Source organism: Pagrus major, chromosome 9, assembly GCF_040436345.1.
Source record: "Pagrus major chromosome 9, Pma_NU_1.0".
In the NCBI taxonomy this organism is placed as follows: Eukaryota; Metazoa; Chordata; class Actinopteri; order Spariformes; family Sparidae; genus Pagrus; species Pagrus major.
This window is the reverse complement of record NC_133223.1, coordinates 25,734,105-25,759,320: the sequence shown is the minus strand read 5'-3', so window position 1 is coordinate 25,759,320 and position 25,216 is coordinate 25,734,105. Positions and strand designations below refer to the sequence as shown.

General features: G+C 42.6%; 1 protein-coding gene across 4 annotated transcripts in view; it reads right to left on the bottom strand.

Annotated features, from left to right (window-relative positions):
• myo1b (myosin IB) overlaps positions 1-25,216 on the bottom strand; it is a 69,039-nt gene that overhangs the window by 38,532 nt on the left and 5,291 nt on the right. For all 4 annotated transcript variants that reach the window (XM_073473570.1, XM_073473571.1, XM_073473572.1 and 1 more), the window contains exons 2-3: positions 19,839-19,985; positions 16,671-16,786 (exon numbers count right to left, since the gene is read on the bottom strand). In XM_073473570.1, the coding sequence (XP_073329671.1) occupies positions 16,671-16,786; positions 19,839-19,964 (242 nt within the window). In that variant the 5' untranslated portion in view covers positions 19,965-19,985. The remainder of the gene's footprint in view (positions 1-16,670; positions 16,787-19,838; positions 19,986-25,216) is intronic.

Genomic DNA, 25,216 nt, shown 5'->3' with positions numbered 1-25,216 from the left:
CAGATAGTAGTGTAAAAATAAGTTCCCTAATCAATAGCATGTGAGTTTATTAGAAATTAGGTCGCATCTGTGGGACAGCCACAGCAGCTTTATTTAGCTACACTGGCCGGTTCACATTTGGGATTTGGCTTCGATATTTGGAAACCTTCCTACTTCTTTTCCTGAACTTCGTTACGATGTGAACGCTGCACTCTTACACGCAAAAAAAGCTACATTTAGACGCTTAGAAGCCATTTTTCCTAAGGTAAACTTGTTGCTTTAATCATTACATAACTTTTAAGGATTTTTCCATGTTAAAAGTCTTTGATTATATCTTGGCAGGTGTCGCTGAGAATGTAAACTAACCCTCAGTAGATTGAATGATAAAAGAGGAGTGCCTATTATAAACGAAGTCTATTGTCACACATTCCAGGACAGTGATACAATGGGAAAGTGGGACTGATTATTGCAGTTTCACCCCCCTCACTGGATTCCAGAACAATATATTAGTTGTTCTCTTTATGGTTTGAGAGAAGGGTGTGGATGGTGTGAGCGCCACATCGCAATGTCAATTTTTTATTTTGTGTGGCACAGCGGTCTGTAATTTCAGTGTGATACACCCACAAAGAGGGAACACTGAAGGGTGAGGCTGAAGCAATAGTTGTTTTTTTTTTACAGCTTCCATTTGGCAAGAAAACAGTCGTGTACAGTGCTGCAAGATCCGTGTTCTGACTTTCTCCTCCAGCAGGACACGAGACTGCAAATTAGCTTTCCTCGACTCCCGTCCCCCCCTCCGTACTTTGGCATTCATTACTCAGGAATTTTTTCCAAAGCCACGTCTGGTAATAGCTGTGATTTTACCTTATGACACACTTAAAATGTCTTTGCTGTGAGCTAGTTTGAGAAGTGGATTCGGAAGACTGTACTCATCCAAGACCTCCAAGAAGAGCCATGTTAACGTTTAAGGAAAGTCTCCATGAGTCTGTCTGGATCATCACAGGAGGGAAACTGGGCTTAAGGGTAACTAGGGAGAACATGGCATGGTAACTGCCATGCTGAAGTTCCCTAAAAGGTCCCATATTATGCTAATTTTCAGATTCATACCTTTTTTTAGGGTGACTACTAGAAAATGAGGGTCCCGCCCTCCCAAAAGCCAAGTCTGCTCTCTGATTGGGCAGCTCTCACAGCATAGCATAGCTTCCATACTGTGCGGACCATAGAGTGCACATACTACAGACCTTCCACCAGTCGAGTGGCTAACTTCTGGTTTAGCCGTCCGCTAACTTGAATGAGAATAAAAACAATGCAATGATACGGCTCTTCTAGACTTAAATGTTATAAGACCAAGTGGCTCAAATTCTGATAGTAAAAAGAGCTAAAGAAATGTATACAGCATTTTTACAGATGCATTTTTTACAATGTAGGCTTATGGGAAGAAGTATTTTTGAGCCAGTGTGCGTCACATGTTGTTTGGTTGCTATGTCAAATTGGCTTCAAAGCCTGCCGTGTTTCCAGGGGGCTTGGCCTTAGCTCTGCCGGTGTATTTGCCACCACAGCCATGCTGGGGGTGTCGCTGATGGACTGACTTTAGGAAGTCCTGACAGCTCATTTGAAGGCACAGTTTCTTCAAATATATGGGCCAAGACCAGCTTTGTAATAAAAGAAGAGATGGAAATCTAATTTTCTACAATACAGGCTCTACAGGTGGACTGTCTTAATATAACTCACTGTTGCTCGCTTGAAAACCATCAAGGACTTAATCTTTTTAAATATCAAGCTAAGATTAACATCTTTGTGTTCATACGTTTCACATTGAGTACAGGGTAAATCTAGCTTGAGGTAATTTTGGAGGAATGCATCAAAATAGTCTCTCCCCAGTGTCTAATTTAGCCCTAGCCTGGAGGGTAGGGGCACTCCAAGTCTCCCAGGTCTGAGTAATATCATTAATCAAGCATTTATACGCACAAAGTGTACTAGACATGAATGCAGAAAGGAATGTCTGACATCCACAGATGCATACAGCACTACTGACAGGCTCTGTAGCTGGGTCTGAAATGGGATATCGAACTCTTGAGCGCGGTTGCTGAAGTTATATTTACTTGCACAGGCAATGTTGTCAGATTGAAGCACATGGCACATTGAAATGTAGTGTGGCATCTAGACAAGGTTCAAAGTAATTTCTGAGGGAGATGTTCAGATTGCATTTAAAGCTGTATGCTGAACGGTTATGCAGCATCATTCTACTATTTGATCATTATCTAGTCCAACTTCCACAAATACACCAAGACGTGGAAAAAGCAGCTAATGTCTAAATCTAATTTGGGCTACAAAGATGAATGTATTAGTGGAGTCGGTGCGGTAAGGAGCAGAACTGGGAGCATATAATCACAAGCTGAACTAACACTGACCTCCGATTTGAAAAGTAGCTGATTGCTAGTAAGAAGCCATGACCGAGAGGGGGCCAGAGATGGACAGCCAGATGAATGCATTCCAGGCCACAATACGAAGTTAAAGCTCAGGCTGGCTAATGGAGCTTAAGGTTCTGCACCACCACACATGGTTTTGGACCAGAGCCCATGCAGCCCTGCAGTCCCTTCTCCCTCATCAGCCCCCAGTGTGGGCCCTCCACCAATAAACCATCAGGAAAGGGGGTACACTAAAGCAGAATTTCTCGTCATAAAACTTCCTGTGGATCAAGCTGGTGTGGTAAGTTAATAGAGGAGCTATGATGAACTTTTTTTTTATAGATGTAGGTCCCTGTTTTTGCTGTCCTTGGTATCTTGTCCTCATCTAGCATGACAGAAGTATTCATGTGAACAGCATTGATTTATTAGAAGAAATAGTTTCCAAGATGGTAGCGAGTAATATCAAATCCTCGGCCCTGCTTGGCCTAGGGACTTTGCATTGGAATCACATCACACACACAGCTTTGCAAAAATAAAACCTTCATGGTTTAGAAATTCGTAGGAAGAAGAGTTACGTTAGAGTTTGTTTGGAGAGGGAAGTGCCCTGTCAACAGCTTTGCAGATGTTTTCTTTTATAATGGGAATCTATGGGAAACCATTTTTGAGACTTTCTTAGTTGTGAAGTAATGCAGCTCTTTCAATAGAGAGATTGGGCAATCATGTACATTTGCATTGCGTACAACAATCAAACTGCATTCACGCTGGACAAAAAAACAATAACACCCACTAATATCTGCCTTTTTGCCTTCAGTTTGAAAGGGTACAATGGGCATATATTCCTGGGTCAAATAACTCTGCAGTCGTTCTGTGTATTTATCGGCTCCAGCTACAGCTGTGATGGAAAAATGACGCGTGGGTGGACGAGCTAATTTACACCTTTTCTGCGAAGCCATGCTGTGATAAACGCTAAAGTTAAGGACATTGCCGCTTTTCAATCCTGCTCTCATCAAGCAGCGCTAAATCAGTCGGTGTTGAGTTTGAAAGCGAGATTGAAGTAAAAGATATCAGAATATAACCTCCTTGACATTGTCACCGGTCTCCATGCTGCTCTCCACTGTTCCCCGTTTTCTGGTGTGATCATGACTTTGAACGTGACACACCAGGAAAAAAATGGAAAGGCAAACACGTTCTACAAGCAATGGGAAAGGATTCAATTGCTTCTTTTAAGTGGGTTTACCCATGTTTAAAAAAACTTTAATATATGTACACATTTTGGTGCGAAATGGTATTTGTTTCTCATTATTCCATTGAGCCACAATTAACACGGATGTCAGCAATGCAGGTTTCAGATTAACAAATACATCTGCACTCAACGTGCGTACTGGCCATCATTTTTGGTGCCCTCGGCTGCATCAAATCATTCCCTCTGTCCATCAAAGCACAAGCCTCTCACTCAGAAATCCCCACCCCCACAATCTGGGATCACAGCCTAACCCCTCTCCTGTACACCACGTTGGTGTGGATGAGACTTGCCACGGGACATTACGTCACTGTTGAAAAGGGTAGCACAGCGCAGCAGATGTCTGCTTTGTGAAAACACTCCTGTTGCCTGACCTGATCCTGACAATGACCAAACCATCACACAATTATTTCACCCCGGAGGAGGCCAGTGCTGGGGGTGGGGGGGTGTACCAGAAAGAAGAGTTAGGGGCGAGAATAGGAGTGGGAGGTCCTTTGCCAGACACCCCCCGCACACACACACACCAGCTAGTCATATGAATATGAATGGCCATTAATCACAATATGAATAGAAGTTAGCAGAAGCAAGGGGCCACACCCAGAAATCCATGTTTAAATCTTCAACATTTAAAAAAAAAAAAGTCCAAGCCACAGCCGACCTCTCACAAGAAACTAATCTGTACTTTTATTCCCACATGCAAAAGCAAGAAAAACACAGCAGAACTACAATTAATGTGCGCCCCTGTGGCTAGAACATTGTGCTATCATTAGGGCCATGAAAGCAGTTTGAACGGTAACTCGCTGTACCACTTCACAAATGTGAAAATCAAAATAATGATGAAGCACCAAGGTCACCATCAAAGGCAGAGGAAGCAGCGAGCGAGGCACCAAAATCCCAGCGGCCTCGCTGATTCAGTGTGCGGGGTTAGGCTGGGATAAGGCCTTGGACCAGAAGCGCTGCTTGGCACCTCCCCTTCACATCTGCCTCCAGACTGTAATTTGGGCTTGCACGTGGCAGCGGTGAACACAAAGCCACACTGGCATGAGGTAAGCAGTAGAAAATAGTCTAGTCAGTTCTTTTTACTACCAACCTCTGGTAACTGGGACACAGGAGGAGATGATGGGCCTGCAGTGTGTGACCTGAATCTTAAAAAGGGTGGAGTACTTTGAGGGCACATTCTGCGCACTTTAAAGTTGTGATTTGTAGATGCTAATGAAGCTGTAATGTATGGTCTGGAGTGCAGCCCACCCAGCTTCTGGAAGATGACAGGACTTTTTGCAAACAATAATAATCTTTCTCAGAGGCTGTTAGTCATGCCCTCATACTGACATGCAGCACATTTACATACTCTTTTGTACAACTTTGTTCATTTTCCAGCCTGAAAATGGATGACCTCTGTTCATACTTTGATGCTAAATCCAGCTACGTTTCTATTATTTATTTGTATGCATGGGGGGGCAGTACAGTAGCCTGTGATCTCAGCGTGATCCGGCTCCTCCAGTGGCCACAGGAAATCCGCCTGGCTCTGATGGAGCGGCCAAGGAAGCAACTCTTTCCTGACGCTTTATGACCAGGTGGGAGAGTGGGTGGCTGTTGCGAGAAACACACAAATCCAGTACACTGGTGTGCTTTCAGAGGTTGTGGGCGAAACTGCTGGTGTGGGCGAGCAGGGAGCTGATACACACACACACAGACAAAAGGTCTTGGTTCTGACAGATGTGGCCCATCTGTGTATTGGTTATAACAACCAACATGTTGCTGTGAAACAGGTGGTTAGGAGAGGATCAGCACACAGGGCAAGAACCTGGCAAATATCAGATGCAAGAGTCTATATTCAAGAGATCCCTCTCAAGGTGCAATAAAGAATAAATTAAAAGCTCGGAGTGAAGTTCTTCTGCCACACGTCTCTAATTTATTCAACACTCACTACAGTAGATGTTGTCTGAGACCTGCTAAATTACTCATTGATACTCCACCCACCCACGCATCAAGATTTAAGGGGGTCCAGGGCTTTAATTTACTTTTCTGCACAGCAATTTAGTGTTCCAGAGAGGGGGAAAACACAGGCTCAAGTTGTTTGTCTGATCCTTGAAACGCAGGAAAGCAGCACGCTGAGTAAGGTAGCAAAACATCCTCAAAGCAACACTCGCACAAACACTCCTCTGAGCCGGATTTATATGAATCAGCATGCAGCATAAAAACTGAATATTCAAATGACTCCCAATTATCAGGTGTTGAAAGGGTTTAAAGAGCTGATGGATTTGTCATGAGTCATGAGATTTCACACAGTGATAAATGACAAAGGCCTTGCTCCTTTGGCTAGAAGATGTAGAAAAACATACTTAAGGGGAAAAAAAATAAAAAAATACATGGCCACATGTGCTCAGCCACAGACAGGATGATGGAAACAGAGGAGCAAGATGGCTTTTTATAGCCCAGAAAGCAGCAGCTCTGTCAGGTTTGAGGACTTCCTCTCTTCATCCTGCTCCTCATTTCGTTCACTTCTCAGCCTTCCACTGTGGCGTTTCTGGTCACTTCGGACTCTCGGAGGCCTTGAAAAGTGCAGTAAAGCACATCTTGACCCTGAAGCAAAGTTCTGCTGACATATACGGACCAACCGACCTTAAGTTAAACATTCTGTACTGGACAATTTCTCCTTGAAAGAGTCTAAAAAGATGACCTTGCTCTTCGATTCTCAGGCCTGACACCAAAAGAAGATGTTTTGTTGTATTTTGTTACAGGTTATTCTGTTTAATTCTGCTGTAGCTGCACTGGAATGATCCCAACATCACATTACATGTATTTTTTGAGTGACCTATGACCCATCTCAAAAGTGGATTATGTTTATACACTAGATTTTTAGTTTCTCAGCCAACCAGTTAAGTTGTAGTTTCCTTTCATGGCATTCAAGAAAAAGGTAATATGTCAATTTCTTGGCCAAATGGAAGTTATGTTGACATTATCTGTATCAGTTTGTGAGTGGTTTTGCAGAACGTTATGATGTCACAGATAAGTTGACCTTTGGATATAAGATGTAATCACTTCACTATTTCTATCCTGGTTAACATTAATTAGTGTATGAATTCTTGATTTATGGCCAAAAATGTGTTTCGTGAGGTCACAGTGACCTTTGACCACTTAAATTTAATGAGCTCATCCTTCAGTTCAAGTAGACATTTGTGACAAATCTGAAGAAATTCCCTCAAGGAATTCCAGAGATACCGCGTTCATGAAAATGAGACGGACAGATGGACGGACAGACAACCCGAAATACATAATGCCCTCGGCCGCAGATGTCGCCTCAATGGAGATATAAAAAAAACTGTGTGAGGCCGACAGGCATTGCAACAAGCCCTGCACACTTACTCACCTATATACAAAGGCTGCATAGAAATAAACTGTTATGCCTAATTTAGTACAAAATCACTTGGCATGTCTTCAAAGAGGCAGAGGCCTCAGGCTGACCATGTGACCTGCTGAGCCCATTCAGACTATAGACAGAGTCATTGTGGGTTTGACCAACACTGCAATGTTGCCCAGATCGGCACCACAGTGGTGGGTGACACCTTCTCCTGCTCCACACCAGAAAATGAGGAGGCCACAGACTGGGAGGTTTTGGTGGAAGGGAATAAAGTTGTCATGGGTTTCTTTTTCCAGAGCAAAAGTAAACAGTTTACAGTGAAATATAACAGTTGAAAGCTAAGAGAGACATGGCTTTAGTTCATAAGATGTAGGGAAGATGAAACCGTTTTCAACTTTTTGGAACTCACGCAACAGCGAATAAGACCTCGTCAAACAAGGAATATATACACCTTCAACACAGTGAAAAGAGCTTGACAGTGATCAATCTGTCACAACGGCTCATCTCCATGTCTACGATCAGCTGACAGTGTAAACAATGGACAGCCAAAAATCCAAGAAAAGGGTTTTAACATGATTGAGCCAGAGAATCTAGTTTTTCCTACAGATTTTTTTGCATCTTCATGTGGCTTATCCCTTGTTGTAACTGCAAGATGCAGGTCTGACCTGATTCACAGAGTACATGTGCTTCATCCAACTGAAAAGGAACATTACGCTGATAAACTATCGATAATTTTGCCTCGATATAGCAACAGCTTGGCGGAGGAGATTAGCTGACACAAGCTTAACCCCGCAACGATGTCGGGCAAATTAGATTTCCATTAGCTTTTTTACTGGTTTTGCTGTGTAATGCCAGCCTGACCCTTTGGGACGTCTTGGCCAAATTTCCACAAGCAGCTGAATCCTCAATCCACACAAATCGCTTCCAAATCTGTTTGACAGCTTGTTTGATTTCCATGTGACCAATCGCAAGCTGCCCTAACACGACTGCAGACGAGCTGCGCAGTGAAAAAGGAGAACTTCAGTAGAGAAACAGCAGATTCTAGATTGTATTGCTTCAACTACAGTGTTGCTGTGTTTGACCAAATATGCAAAAATATGCATAGACATCTTAAAGTGTAAATCAGAGGCCAAAAAAAAGAGGATTCAGTAGCAGGTAGACCCCGAAAGTGTGCCCCAACAAACTTTTTTGTCCTTTTTTAATGCAAATAAAAGCTACCGACCTGAAAAATAAATACAAAATATATCTTATAGTCCAAGATATAAGGCTCCATGGTGGAACAATATTTACACTGATATGAGTCTTATCTTTTTGCCTCCATTTTGGTATGCCTCTGCTCTGTTTTTATTCAAGCTGTGTACACAGATAAAAAGCTTGATGCCAATTGTTCTGGCCATGAATAGAGAGATTTCACAACGGTATTTGGAGAGTCACCGGCAAAAGAAAACCTATAAAATCAAATCTTTTTCCACGGAAGCAATAAATGAGCGAGCAGGCAATGTTTAACCAGTGTCGTGTTAAGCTAACGGCGGTGCATTGTCTTTGAAAACAAGAGGAATTCATAACCTGGTCTCTATTAATGATTGTCAGCAGGCTGAGCAGGTGCTAGAAATGTGGTAGTCTATACAGAATAATAATATATATACTGTTTCTGGCATTTTTTTAATTTTATTTTATTTTTACAGCTTCCGGTCCTGGTCAAAACCCAGGCCAAACTTTACCACGGACATTATGTTTACACTGGGAAATCTACCAACAACATACCGGAAGAAACATAATTAGGTGTCAATTGTCCGCATTAGTAAATTTGCAAATTAAACACCCAGCTCTGTTCTGGATCTATAAGCTCGAGGGAAGAAAAAGACTGTAATTGTGTGTGTTAGTGTATTTCTCACAGAAGAAGTCAGCGGGAGAGTGCTGCCTCTATGCATAAATGTAGCAATTGATTACAAATGGTTGCATTATCCAATTTAACACATTTGCATTTCATTCTAGGGTTGAAGAGGTGGGTGGGAGAAGGAACACACACGCAAACACACACACACACACACACACACACACACACACACACACACACACACACACACACACACACACACACACACACACACACACACACACACACACACACACACACACACACACACACACACACACACACACACACACACACACACACTCATTTCTCTCGAGGTTCACCGAGCTCACCATTACGCCAACACACATGCTGGAGAGGACTCGCTCTACCCACCTGAGTCAAAATGCCACTCCGACGAGTGCCCACTTAAATCTACCTACGTACAGGTTCTGTTCTCCTTGAAAACAGTCCTTTTTATGTAATAACAAAACAGTGGGCACGTGGCAGCCTGTTACCAAACAACAGCAGATGTAATGGATAGCAAAAATGGGACGAATGTACAAATCCAAAAAGATGTGTACTATTTTATAGACTTTCTTAAAACTAACATCCATATTCTTCTATTACTACAACTATTGTAGGATAGTGTGTAAGATCAACACAAGGTGAGGAGCAAATAGACACATTATCTTAGGAGATGTACCCTTTTTACTTATTGCCTGTGCACGAACTGACAAAACAGGAAATGCAAACACAGGTATATTGCCATAATGCAGTAAATGGCTCCAAAGTCCGGCCTCACCACAGATAGAGCGGTAAGTTACCATGGATCTTTTATCTTAAACCTGCTTGTAAAACAACACCCAGTCTTATGCCTAATGATCGGATTTAAAATGAATCCCAACCCAACTGAATGGGCAGTTGGGAGTTTCATGTTGCAGAATACAGCCCTCATTAATTTGTTCTCACAAACTTGGAAGCGGTTTGATAGAAAGATGCCTGTAATAACGCCAGAGTGACAAATGCTGAACACAACTGCTGTTCATGTACGATTGTTCTTGCACTGGGAAATTTAGCTCAGTACAGGACTACTGCAAAAAAAAACACATGCACAGTTCTTTCCAAAAGCCTGAAAGAAATCCTATAACCTGTTGAGAAGCCACACATCATTATAGAATAATAAGCACAATATACTCAAGTAGTATACTTAAAGGGTTACTCCACAAAGTTTATATATTAAAGTGTGTTTACAGGTCTTGAGGAGCAACTATTGCATATGTGAAAAAAGTAGTATAAAGCATTTTGTGGCTTCAGAAGAAGCTGCATGTAAACTGATAAATTGCCTCCTGTGATGTCACTCAGTGGCTACATTGCATTGTGGGTAATGTAGGCACCGGGTTTTGTAATGGAAGAAGAATGCGTGGATTAAAAAAGGGTGATATCTCTGGTTCTGCTGTATCGATTTGTTTCTAAATTGTCCATAATAAGTTCGAAGTGCAGTGCTGTGGCAACTACATTTCCCACAATGCAATTTAGCCACTGAGTGACATCTCTACATTACATGCAGCTTCCTCTGGAGCCACAAAAGGCTTTACACTACTTTTTTCACATATGCATTAGCACTCCTCAAACATTAGAATTACACTGGTGGAGTTACCCTTTAAGTGAAATTTTGAGGAAATCTACTTGAGTATTCCCATTTTCTGCTACTCTATACTCCCTCTACACTGTTTTTATTTGATTACTTCACTCATTACTATGAAGACTATCCATAGGCTATTACTTGTGACACTTAACCAATCAGATAGTGTTGTGCGCTGGGAATTTAGTGAGATCACAGACAGAGGAAGAAAGCTGCTTCAGAGCCAAATATTTCATTTTAAATTAATATAGTTCACTGGCAGTCTGACAAAGAAAAAATACTGATGCGGATAATCGAAAAATACTGAATATCAGCCCCAATAATCGGTATATCCCTAATGTACATAGACATTACTTTGGATGAGATTGTTGGAGGGAATGCCTCTGGTGTGATGCTGATCGGGTAGGCACTCAACACAATTAGCTTACTCCCACACCTGACCTCTGAGCTTTTGACACAGAGGGTACTGCGGTTATAGCAATAATTGATTTAATGCAATCAATGCTTCGTGGTCAAGTCAAGCATGCATACTGTATACACTGCACATTCTGCAAAACTCCAGAGATATGACAGACTCTGTTTACAGTAGAGTCATTGTTTAGTTGTACAAGAGCAAAGGTAAAAACCAAGACTACAATCCCACATGACATGGAAATCAACATACGGCATGCTATGATGAGGCACAGCATGCCGTAGTATTTTTCACTGTCAAAACTCTATAATAAAGCAGATTTCACAGTCAGGCTGTCATGGTCGTGTGCGTGACAGCTGAGAACTCTGACATACGCCTTGCACGGGGCCTCTCTGCTCCATTAGCCAGTCGCGATGCCCCCCTGTAGCCAGTGCTCCAGTGGCACAAGGTATTGAGCGCTGAGAGAGCGTCGGGGGTCGCAATACCTCATTAAACATTGGGGAAATGCGATCCTACCCTAGAGACATGGGGCTATAGCCTGTCCGCACACGCACATACTCCTCTCAATCTGTGTGTCTGGCTTGGGTGGCACGGGACGTACAAAAGATGACTCCTGGCCATCTGTAATGCCGCTCTGCGCAGAGAAAGGCCGCTGATTAGTTTGCGTCTAATGACTCGACAGTGTGTAGACGGGAGGGAAACACCTGCCGGTTAATTATGAGGCGCCTCATCTGGGCAGAAAGCAGTTTGCTAAATTGGCCGGCTGAGGAAATGATGGACAAATGAGTGATCCTCAGCTGGGTTTACACTCAGGGTTTTTTTTTTTTTGAGAATCAAGATATTCAAAATGGAAACCATTCCAAAGCCTTTCACATTTCACAAATGTGACTTAAGGTCAAATCTGGGTGGTTTATTGTCATCTACAATTGTACCACACTTCCTGTCATGGTTGTGTAACCTGTAGCTGGTACATGCATTCTCATCAACACATTTTTTCGTCTATTTTTCTTCTATTTTTCTTCAGCTGTTGTTGATGAAAATGTACCCAGATCGCATTTTTCATGTTGTGACATTTTCAGACTTCACTTGACAACTGAAAGAAAACATCTGCCGTCTCGTTTTCTTAAGTAATCAATGTGTACTGTACTGGTCTCTGGCCTGGGAAAGACCCACCATTTATCTACAATAACTCTAATTAAGATGGAACTTAACAAGCAATTAGTCGACAAACAACTTCAGAGATAGGGGACCAGCTGCAGTTCTCCCTCCAGCTGATGTACACACACACACAAACGTACACACTCATTCCTCTATTTGTCTTCGACGTACAAGAGCAGGTGTGATGAACACCTGCACACACTCGCTGGTCCTTTGCACAAAAACACACAAAAGCATCCTTGAAGATCCAGACACGCACACGCAGGCTGAACCGGTGATGATGATGTGACAGCATTAATCAAAAGCAACAAAACTAATCCCGCTCCAGCACCTTTTCCTGACTTTAATCAATAACCTTAAGCTACAATAATCCTTCATCTCATCCAAACAGACTGTCCAGGATGCTCAGACAATTCCCACAACAGCCAGTTTGACAATGACTGAGTATTCATGCACAGACTGTGCTGTGTGTTCTGAGGAAAGAGAGGACGGCTGATTGTTTTAGGGACAGCATGCGTTTGACACATCAGCTGACGTGCTGTTACAGCGGGTCCGACTATATCAGCACATTGTTCTGCCAGGAAGTCAGACAAAACAGACTTGTGGCATTCAGACACAGCGTTGTCCGTGACAAGGTTAGACAAAAGTTTTTTAAACTTCAGTCTGCAGGTGGGTGATGCTGATCGACACGTCGGTGTTGTTGACACTGTGTGTGTGCACGTATGCTGGGCTTGATGGGGGTTGAGCAGTTATCCATTGCTTGTTAATTGTTGTGTAAAATATCTCTGCAGTAACAGTAACGTGAGAAATGCAATGAAGAAGAAGCTTTATGCTAAAGAAGAAGAGTGGCATTAGTAGAGCTGCAGTGATTTATACAAAATTCTCTGATTCCAGCTTCTTAAATATGAATGTTTTCTTTTCTCTCTCTCTTTTTTTACTCCTCTATGACACTAAACTGAATATCTTTGTGTTGTGGACGAAAGATGACATTTGAGGACTTTATATGGGGCTTTGGGAAACACTGATAAACATTTTTGATTTCCCATCAGGCTGGTAGTTTATGATCTACACAAACAATCCCATGACAAAAGTTTCTTTTTGTAAATTAGTGCAACCTTTTTTCCATTAGCTTTAGCCAACTTTTGTCATGATAACCATCATTACATGTTTTTAAAAGGTTTATACCCAAAGAAATATTCTTTCAGCTGACCAGTCAAGGCTAATTTTATCATAACTTTTAAAAATGCTTAATTTATTTGACGTGAAATATACTGATGTTGATTTTTTTTTCCGTAACGCCAAACCTCTACGTTTGAATATTTGCTTTTAATGGATTTTGAGTTATCCAACACTTAAACATAACACAGTGTGTACAGTTTTCCCATACAGCCCAATATCTTTAGGAGCTCGCACCCAAGTGAACTGCTTTGGCCTTGACTGATGCAACCTGTTCTGAGCTGCTTATTTTATACCATTCAAGTGTCTAATGAGGATCAAAGACAGGAAGAGGAAGATTCCTGGGGACCTCCTGTTGTTCCTTTAATTAAAGGCCAACACTGATCCCCTTCAGTCACTGTGGTGATAATGCCCCTCAGCCAGTTGAAGCTCAGCCATGCAAAAAACCGGGTCATGAAAAACAGAACCTTTTCTGGCTTGGAAACCTCATGAGGAGTTTTTTTATTTAAAAATACTGACAGGACACTTGATTCCTTTGCCTTTCAGTGGCCAAATAAAATAGTTCTCACACTTAAAAGCTACAACTAAACATTTGCCGCAAATCAAACCTCCTGTATTGCCCAATAAATCTATTACTGTTTACATTTTCTGTGGGCTTAAATTCATGTGAAGATCAGTGAGGGATCTCAACAAGGGAAAAGTGGAGAAAATTATTTGCTTTGTGTTTTTAAGCATGACAAACATGGAGACATGCAAACATGGAGCGGCAAGCAGCATCACTTGTAATGCATACCTGCTGCTCTGATTTGAATACCAGTCAAGTCAAATATATTCAAATCCAAATGTGTTTCCAAACCACAACAATCCAGCTGCTTCTAGGCTTAATTATTCAAAAAGAGTTTATGTAAAGTTTTAAAAAAAAAATGAAATTCACAATGTCGTCTCTGATGTTGACATTGTCAATATGGAAAAAGTTAACAACACAAGGTTAGAAGTCCTGTTTCTGCATGGGGACATACATGGGGATACTTAGCTTATCACAAACTAGCTTAGCTTCATTGTGTGCCATCTAATATCTCAGATAATTTCTCATTGAAAAAGGTATCTGTGCATTTAACTTGGAAATAAAACAGACATGGTAGATTGAAGGAGCAGCTAGCTCAACAGTTAGCCGTTTCAGGGTTAGCTTCTCGCAAACTGTGGAAGCAGGTGGACACAACTAACCTATCTTTGTTGTGTGCCCTCTTATATCTCCATTAATTTCTTAATAAGAGTTATGTGTGTATTTAGCTTGGAAATAAAACCGACATTGTAGTTTCAAGGTGCAGCTAGCTTAACAGTTAGCTTAACACAGTGGCCTACCTGGAAGTCTTGTCGCCACGATGTAGCCAGGTGCTAGCTTAGCATTAACAAAGCTCAATCTCAGATGTCGCCATTTGTAACTAATTTATGAGCTAGCAAGATACAAGACATAAACATAATGTGTAAGAGCTGAAGAACAAGTTTTTTCCTATGACAGGCTAGCTGTTTCTGCCTGCTTTAACGCTAAGTCACAGTGGCTATCTGCATGTGAAATTGCAGCGGTTTAATTGTGGTAATGCTGCAGCCATTTTGTTTGCTAAATGTCACGGAGTCAAGGCTAACTGATGCATTTGACAGGACTGAGGGGTTTAACATCGCTTGAGGGAGATCAATGCAAAGCCACAAAGCTCGGCCCAGATGGCCCGACCGGAGGATTAAGATCAATTCATGTAGCATGTTGAAACAATCTGCCTTTGACTGGCAGTTTAGGTCTCGTACAAGAGCTTGTCCTATTAAACGGGGCTTAATCTTCTTTACTTAAAGACTAATGGTAAGATGACTTTTAACATGTTTAGAGGATGCACATTTCAGTCAATGGAAAGAGTTGAGAGGAGGGAGGGACATTGCAGGATTCATTCAAGGGCTCTTTAAAATCCATATGTAATAATTTATATTATTTTCTGGTTGTGTGGTATACTGCAGTTGGTGTCTGGTAAAAGGTCAAATATCCGAGCCACCCTGGTTTAGCACGGCTCTGTGGATTCACAGATGGCTCAGATGTTTGTCTAGGTTTTTAAGGTTTCAGCCAAATCAAGTGGAGCAGCTCGTGCCGACAGCAAAGAAACCAAGTCCGTCATCTCTTATTCAATAGCTTAAAGTTAGCAGCTTTGAAAAATGACCATATCTGTGTTTTTTGCTTGTTTAACTAACAAATTTTAACTTTGCTCCATTGCCTTTTAAAGGCTGCCTCTGGTTTCAGTTCATGTCAGTGCGGTATGAAAATGATCTTGTAACGACGTAGACAAATTGTCGGGCGTTTAGCCTTTAGCCTTCTGTAACTATCCAAACGATCTTAACTGTGGTAACGCAGTTCAGTTCAGAGGCCATTTTTTGAAAATGCTTTCCCGCTGCCAAACAGCCATACCTGCCAACATAAGGCTGTGAAATAGAGGGAGATTTTCCGGGGTATCGGTAAGTTGCCTAGAATCATAATGCAGGATTACGGTCTGCAGGGTGGAGGCAAGAGAAGCGGGAAAGGGAAGTCTCGCACCAAGTTGAGTGACATTTCGAAGCGTATTTCTTCTTCTTGGGACCCGTTTTATCCATTTTCAGCCACAAACTGACCGGCATCTGAGGGCTTAAGTGAGCGCCTCTGCCTCTGGGTTGCCAGGTAAATCAAGACACCTCCTTAAAGACTTAACGCGTTCTTTTAAAAACAGCCCACTGGGTAGCTGACCATGACGAACCCTCCTTGTACACACCAGTACTCCCCACCAGCATTCAAAAGGAAAGGAGAAGCAAGAGAGGCACTGAAAAACAAAAAAAGGGGCGAAACAACCTGAAACTGTGTCATGTCAACTCTGTAGCTGGCTATAAATTAAAGCCAAAAGAAGTCGCTTTTTGTCTGCAGGGAGTACGTCTGTTCTGGGACGAGGCCACTCTCGCTCTTTCAGCCGGGCCCTCTGAGGGGCTTTGCTGCAGCCTAGAGACACAGCAGGCTAATTGACGAGCGCTGGGCTTTGTTTTATGTTGGCATCCTAACAGCAATGCTGACTTAATGTTGCCAGTGGACAGATGGCATGCCACGGTGCTGAATGGCCCCGGCAGAAGCAAGCGGGCCTGGCTCGCCATACAGGAGCTGGTGTCCCTCCTCCTTCTTTACCCCACCTCATTAGCAACTGGGAACCAAAATTGATAATCCTTACAGAGGTGCTGCAACACACCGTATCTTCAACAGACAGATGACGGTAGTTTCTTGCTCAAAGAAATCAGTCTAACGAATCCTTGAAAAACCACTCTTCTCAGGTGCCAACCGAATTTTAAGTCTCGCTGTCAAACTTTAAGAGCCGGAGCCTTAAGCAAGACATAAAATTTACATGTAGGTGGTTTTGGTGAGGATGTGGGTTTGTGGACTCACATGTGCGGACTAAGCTCATAGAAGTTCCTGTTGCGATACTCCTCCACTTTGTCTGGCGTGTAGATGGGCAGGGACCTGTAGGGGTTCATGGAGATCACCACACTGCCGATGTACGTCTGCGGGGAGAAGAGAAAAACCTGAGTGTGAATCCATGTGGCATTTTAAGTATTTTACTGACAGGAGCACTGGTTTTCAACAACATCTGTCCATTTCGGTGTTAATTGTTAAGTCTAGGTGGGAGGAATTCTGCCTCCGTCAGCTTTTCACAGCTGGGCATTCTTAATACGTTGTTGGGGCATGCAATGCCTGAAGTTAAACTGAAGAGACGTAAAAAACTTTGGAAAGTTTGGAATCTTGTGGGCTGTGCAGTAAACACAGACTGCAAAGCGGTCAAGGTGCTGAGGAGGATTTCAGTAAGTGTGCGTGCTGACATACCGACGCCTGACAGGCCTGGATACAACAGCTGGTGTGACAAAAACACCTTAAACTCCAAATAAAATGAGAAAGCTTTCATATCTAACATATCAGCAGTGGGGTTTTAATCAAAAATCTGCAAACAAAGTTTCACATTTTTACATAAATGAACACCTTTATGTAACAGTCACACAGATAACACTTGTCAGATATATCTGAAAGCGAACGGAGCAGCCATCATCTTCATCATCCTCCCACGCTCAAAACAAAAGCCCAGATAGCACTTTCCAAACATCAACCTGAAACATTTTTCTTTGCCTTTCCGCGGTAATGGCTGTTGCATAACCCACTCTGACAAGAGTGGAGCACGGCCTTCCCCGTGGCAGCACCACAACCTCCCACAGCCTCTCGTTCAATAGCCCACCGGAGGCAGAAATGAGGCCTTTTCAAGTGCAGAGGACGGACACAAAAGGGAGAGAGAGTGCGTAATGTAAACAGAGCGTCACGTGTTAATGAGTGGTTCTGTTGACCGAAGGCAGAACACATGTTTTAGTCTCTGCTGATAGTTAAGCAAATCACAGCTTGAAAAGGATTTCATGTTTATTTCATCAATCTTCTGACGGATCACATCAGTAAATTGGTATCAAAAAGGCTCGTTACTGGCACCATTAAAAACAGCGGTGAACTCGGGGCTTTCAAGCCTTTTCACACCGAATCCAAAATAAGTTTATAGTCTGTAAACAAATAACCAAAAAAGGACAAAAGGTTAGGCGTTCAAGCACATTACCTTTTCAAACGCATTTGGTGCAATTAGTTTCAGGTGCTAAGCAGGAAAAAAGTGAAACCTACAAATAAAACTGGGAGATTTTATGTTTTCTCATGAAGGTTTCTTCGTCATTTTTTACCTTTTCCACTGCAAAAAAAGTTGGACAGGATTTTAGTCAAAACTCAGCGAGTATCATGTCCATCAGCAGAGATCGATCTGTATGCAGACACTGTCCACACTGCCCAGGTATCTGGTCATTTTCTGTCTTTATGTCTTCTTCTGCACTACTACACCTGCTGCTCTGTTACTTCTAAAGCTCCATCTGTTCAGTCACTGTAATTGTAGCAGCATGGATGATGCGCCACATGCCCAAAAACTGCATAAATGAAAGCTTTCTCAGCTTTTTTAACCGCAATTCTTAAAATCCATAATTTCAGCATGACAGTTTTGCAGTCTGTGTACAGGACTGCATAAATATGACTTCTGTTAATCTGGAAATGGGCAGCTACTGTGGTCTAGGGCTATGGTTGATTTAAAAAAGAATTGGGTGGGGCTGAAACCTCAGCAATTATGTACAAAACATACAGTGAGTGGGTATCTTGATCTCTTCATCTGTCATGACAAAAACCTTTTTAAAAAAGACTTGTAGACGCTGGTCACACAGATTGAGGTTGATCATCCAGCTTCAGTTTTGGTGTGAAAGGGAAATGACGGCGATACACCTAATCGTGCAACTCACAATGCAGAGCTAATGTTTAAAAAAGGAGGAGTTAAATAAACTTGTGAGAAACGCTCATTGTATTCTTCTTCCTCAGAGGAAAAAAAAGAAAGTCAGGCATAAGAAGCAGGGCAAGATTTAAGAGGGCGAGTTTTAGTCTCTTTGATTTTTCCACAGAGTTATTGGATACATGATGCGCTGTCCCTCTGGAAAACAAAGCCATGTTTCTTCTGCTCTGAGCTGTCATATGATAGTTCAGGGTGGGGGTTGGGGCCATTTGTAAGGAATGATGCCACATGAGGGGAAAATACATTCACATGCAAGGATTGTTCACCACAGATTTATTGGATAAGTACAGGCTCCAGCGCTTTCCCTGGTCATCACTCTTTAGGTGCAGCTTATGCTACAAAAAAAGCTTCCATTATAGGCTTCAAACCATGTGATTTACCTCTCCATGAATATGCCACTTTTACTTTCACTTCATACTCACCTAAAACATAAATGTTAAGATTCTGTGCCGGCGCATAATAACATTAAAAAGACACAGCTGAGCGTGTTTAACTAGCGCCACAATATTTAGGTCAGCACCACACAGGAAATAAAAAAGCTCTGAGCTTATAGTTTTGGACAGAAAATTGAGGGCATCTGAAATGTGAAAACACCATTCCCATTCCTCAGCAGGATGTGGGCTGCATCTCGGCAAAATATCTAGCGCGCCGCTAAGGCAATCATCGCTATATGAGGTGACATCATCCCTTGGGCCCTGAGCCCTGTGAGCCAACAGCAACCAGAGTGGAGCTGTAATCATCTTGGCTTACGTCTAGAGCAGCCAACCTGCAGAGAAGAAAAATCATGGAGTGCCATCGCACAAAGCCCAGAACCAATTCGCTGATGCGGGCATGATAGTTCAACAACCCTCTTCTTCTACAGATAGACAGCCAGTGGGCCATCCTGCCAGTCCCTTCTTGTCCCTGAGCTCTGGATTTCATGCCTCATTTGAAAAGGCATCATCTACATTCTTTGGTGGAGTGATTTATTGATTGGTTGCTTGCTTGCTGTGGTCTCTGTATGCCACCTCTGTAGCCAAAACTAAAACGAGTGAGTGAGTGAGTGAGTGGAAGAACAATAGAGTTCCTTAGGGAAGCCGTTTATATCCGTCTTGGAGGCAGGGACCGGCAGAGGAGTAGTTATACAACACAATACACACCACTCAAATGAGGTTCAGTTATATTAATGCAGTCATTATGTTAACATTAAGTGGCAGACTTACGTAGATCTCATTGTGGTCAAAGCGGTTCTTCAGATTCGCGATGAATGAGTCTTCAGACAGGGGTTCTAGGAGGACCATGTCTCCGACCCCGATCATGTTGTCTAGAAGTGACGTCTTCACCTCCATTTTGGCTGCCGGTGTCCCCCCCTAGAGAGAAATACAGAGGAAGGAAGAGATACGTCACACACTGTAGAAGTTAAAGAGGTATCCTAAGAAGATTGAACCACTAGTAGCGCTATTAAACAGCATGAATTTGGCACGACAGCTGTCGTCTTCTTGGTTTTTGGAGCCAGAAGTGCAATATGCAATTCTTGCATATTGCACCTTTAGGCACACACAGATGTAAACAATGCATGATTTGAAATATCTTAAGCTTTGCATATGTTTTATGATAAAGAAAAAGCACTTATACACAATGTGTTTTGGTGGGAAACACTTGCTTAATAAAAGAACAACTCTAATCAGCCATTTTATGTTGGTTGTCCATTATTTGTGAGGTCTCCAGCAATGTTTTTAAGAGGCATTCTCTGATCAGAAAATAAACAGCCCTATATATAGCCAATACAAATAAACCCTGGGGTGGACATGTTTGTACAGCAGTGGTTAGACTCCAAGGGAGGAGTGGGGCCATTTGATTGGCTGTTCAGTCTTGTTCTCCAGTGGCATGTGAGATGATCCCATAGGCTATTACATAACTCAAGAACTTTGCCCTTGACCTCTGGGTATCTGCACAGCTGGAATCTGCTCCCGTTTCAGGACTTCTTGTAAGTCAAAGAAATTGTCCCCAAAGTGCTTCAAAGCTTTTTTTTCCGCCCTTCTTGCTTGTTGCAGCAATCTAATATTTGTGGCTGGTAAAGGATCTGGGCTGGAGTGCACCATGACAAAGACACTGCTGGGGGTGGCAGTTTTCAGTCCAGTGTTGCCTCCCATCTCCTTTGGGACAGTAATCCCAATGCTATGGAGATAAAAGAGGGGCCTAGAATACATTCAGAGCCTTGATACAGGGCTTTGCTGAACTCAAAACCCAATGTCTGCTGTTGCAACAGACAGATGAGGCACATGTAGTCATCTATTGTTCATTGCTTCTTAGTCCAGATGTCTTTTTTTTGTTGCATACCCAGTAGCAGACACTGGCTGGTACAGAATGAAAGCAACAAAATGTATCATGAACTCTGATGTTTTAGATATGCTTTTCAATAAATAAAGCAGCGACTTGAGTGGGAATTAGAAAAAAGCCCTGAAATTAGAGAACATCTGACACTCTGAAACACCCTGCCTGGGGGAGGGGGGTTGAATTTTCTGCATAGATTAATATCACAGATATATCTGATGTAGACACAGAATTCTTTGGCAAGTTCATGTTTGGGGCTTAAACATCTGAATCAGAGAGTAATACAGTACGTGATCTGAAACTATTGGTGTACAGCCAAAACAGGAAGACTCAAAGCTCCAACGCTTCAGCACAAACCCCTCTATTAGCAGTCAATCAACTTTTAGCAGCAACTTCGGAGCTGCATGACATTCCTGAAAAATGGATCTCCTGTGTCGACTTCCACTTTACTTCTTCCCCTGGCTCCTGTTCCCCTGCAGGGCACGGTGTTATTGGCCCATAAAGAAGTTGCCTGGCTCTTAGTAGGAGGCAAAACTCAAGCTCCAAAAACACTCACTCTCGCTCTCAGCGTGAAAACAAATCTTTAAAAAGGTGGACCGAGACAGATGGGGAAGAATGTTCAAAATGACTGATGTTCTATCGCAATTAAAACATTTCAAAAAGGGGCCGCCAAAGACACCCACAGCTCGATCTTGACTCCGAGGGACGTACAAAACAGGGGGAGAAGTATTTGTTGGCTTGTCAACCCACCGTCCAGGTAGGTGTGTTACTTAGTCCCCGCCGGCTAGTGCAGCGTCCTGAGCTGATGGCATTGTGCCCAAACATTCCCTGTGATGGCTCATGTCTACCAGCTGCTTTGGTTGTCTGCAACACAGTTTTAAATCAAGTTATTTCCTTTCAACTGATTCTCTCGAGGGATGGAGCTGCAATCACCTGCTCTGTGATCTCGCACCGTATGTTTTCTTCTGTCAGCGGGGATTCATAATGCTGCTGCTTTGCTACAGCAATCTAGTTTTCTTTTGTTATTCTCAACAGAGGCAAGTATTTCATTAGTCTAAATAGACTCCAATAGTAAGAAATGTTTTAAAGGAGACATATTTTGTTCATCATTTTGTTTTGGGTTAATGCTGGAATAGGTTCACATGTTTTAGTGCTCAAAAAAACATATCGGTTTTCTCATACGGTCCAGTTCTGCAGCACTGTACCCCCCCTCTGTTTTAGCCCCCATCTCCTCTGATTGGTCAGCTTTTAAAGCCCCTTAAGGCAAATTGTGATTTATGATTCTAAGTTGAACAAATAAAAATGAAGTGACTTAATCTAACATGTGTATACAGTACATGTGAATGCACTCAAACTCACAAAAACAATTAATGACCCAGGCTTTAATATTGATCACCCACAGCATCACATAATACATGCATTAGCCTGACACAATCAATTTTGGCCAATCCAATTACAGAAAACTAGTTAACCACGCAGCTACTCCAAACTTACAGCCTGACAGTAGGTGCAAAGACATGCCACACTGAGCTTAAAGGACGTATTCCTCCTCTGTGGAAACAGATGCTGAAGCCTGTCGGTGACCTGGGGGAGAGCACAGTGCGTCCATGTCGCCTGGGTGCTCGTGCCACCCTGACCGACAACATATTGCATCTGTCTGCAGCCTGGATGCCGGATGCCCTCAGCTCCTTTGCTGATAACCCACTACCCCAGATTTGGAGCTGGCTTCTAGGCAGCCAGTGACACAATCCCATTAATAAGAGTTGCTTCCTGCTGCTAACTGTTGTATGGGATCCAAAGAGGGAGAATGAGAGAAAACCTGACAGCCTTGATTAATACCCAGGGGATTATCTTCACAGCTGAGTGGTGGAGAGATGAGGGACACAACCAGTCTGTGTTGGTAAAAAACAGATTTTTTGCTGTTTGCCTCAGTGTACACATGGAGTACAAAACTCCCACTGTTGTGTTGTGATTTGATTTATTTTTAAACACACTTATTTTATCAGTCCAAATTAAAAAAACCACAGCGTGACCCTTTGGCATTTTACTCTCGAAACTGGATTAGAAGTGTCCCTCTTTATCAATCTCTCTGATGCATTTTGCATCAGAGAGATTGATTAAATCTCTTTGATGCATGTTTAGTAGGTAAGCATCACATGTCATGTGCCCACATGGTTGAGCTGTTATTAATCGCAAATCTAAATCTCACAAATCAGATATGTAGCGAAACTTGCAGTCAAATACCCCCGGCTGGATGCGTGTCACCTTAACCGAGTGCGCTCTCCAAAAAACATGACTGGCACAGTGCCTGTGTGCAGCAGATGGGAGTGGTTTACACATCATTTAAGTTTGGCACATTGAAGGCTGACCTGATGTCGTGAAAGCACCAAAACCATTAGATTCTGTTTAAATATACATATTTTTAAAGGCTGTCCACTATGACAGACTGAAGATCTTTGGGTTGTGGACCAAACACGACATTTGAGGACATCATAATGGGTTTTTTGGGAAACACATTTTTTCTCCATTTTCTGACGTTCTATAGACCCAACAACTAATTGAGAAAATAACAGATGAAATGATAGATTAAAGGATAAGTTCACCTGAAAATGAAAATTCATTCAGTCATTATCTGCTCACCCACATGCCGAGGGAAAGTCAGGTAAAGTTTTGTTGTCCACAAAACATTTTTGGAGCAATAGTGCTGCAGCATTCTCCTTCACAACTAAAGTAGATGGGGACTTGTTTTAAAACTTGAAGATATCAGATGGCTCCCTACAGCTCGTCCAGCGTTATCCAAGTCTCAGGAAGGCCTAACATCCAAAATTGATTATTCACATCCTTCTTTAAGTCAAACAAGCTGTTAAGCTAAAAGTGTTAGCACGCAACCCATCTGACGAGCTTGACCACGCGTCAAAGGTGCAAATATCGTCTTTTCAAATCAATTTGGGATCTTGGGGTTTCCTGAGACTTGGACTACATCGGATGAGCCATACAGAGCCATTTTATGTCCCCATCTACTTCAGTTAATTAAAAGAATGATGCAACGCTGTTTTGCTGTGAAGCTCCAGAGTAGATAATGACTGAATTTACATTTTACGGTGAACTTATTCTTTAATCATCAATGAAAATAATCTTTGGCTGCAGCCCTACATGTGATGGCAAAGTGGTGTTTCAGTATTCCCTTCTGAACACTTTCCTCTCTGACTTCCTGGTACAACAATCTCCCATTATTCATCATCAGCTGCCAGCACTATAAATTTAAAAGCATTACCTGCCACTGGCTCTACACACTCCCCTGCCCCTTGGGGGTCACATAATATGGAGCACGCTGAGCACACCTTGAATGTCAGGCGAAGGGCACAGGTGTTGATCCTACATGCGACATAGAGCACAAGTCATATAATGCAATTCTAAAGTTTGATCTATAATTCCCACTGATTAAATCGCTGTTTTTAGAAGTTGCTTGATGGAAACACGAGCGATGGGTGGGCTTGACCTGGGATTTCAATGCATGTAACCACCAATGATATTATGAGACATGCTGACCTAGATTTCCCTGCGAGATGAAGCCATGAGGGAAACATGAAAAACACTATTACATGTACATATATTATTTACAGGCCCTGGGCTACAGCCACGTGTTCCTTTTCTGTTCTTTAGCAAGGGGGACGAGTCACCCGATCAAAAGTCATTAACCGCACAGGCAGTGGTAGTGGTGTAGTAGTGAAAACAGAAAGCGAGGAGCCAGTAAACCAGCTGTTGACTTGTTAGGATGTGTGTTCATGATTAAAAATAAAGCAGCTCAGAGTGGCTATCAGTGTTGAAATCATCAATACTTGCATCACAGTCAACAAAGCAACCATACATCTACACCGACATGTGGTCTGGGTTATTGTGTGAGCTGCACTGAGAGATGATTGGCGTCACTCTACCTTGGGAGCGCTTGTTTGAGAACACAGCGGCGAGGCTGATGTGCAAACAAATGATAATAAAAATCTATTATGCAGCGTAATAGACTGTAAATTCCCCGCAGATCGAGGCGGCCTTGTCACGGGACGCGAGCGTCACAACATCACAGGCTTGCGGGCAATGATGCCGATTAAAGCCCTTCCTAATGGAGCAGCGGCAGGGGGGGCATGGGGGCTGTGCCAGAGAGCAGGCCCGGGACGGACGGGACAGAGAGCGAGCTGTTGCCTGAGAAAGTGACCCCAGAGGTCCAAAGTCCTCAACCTTACTCCAGGTGAACATCTGTGAGCAGAGGTGG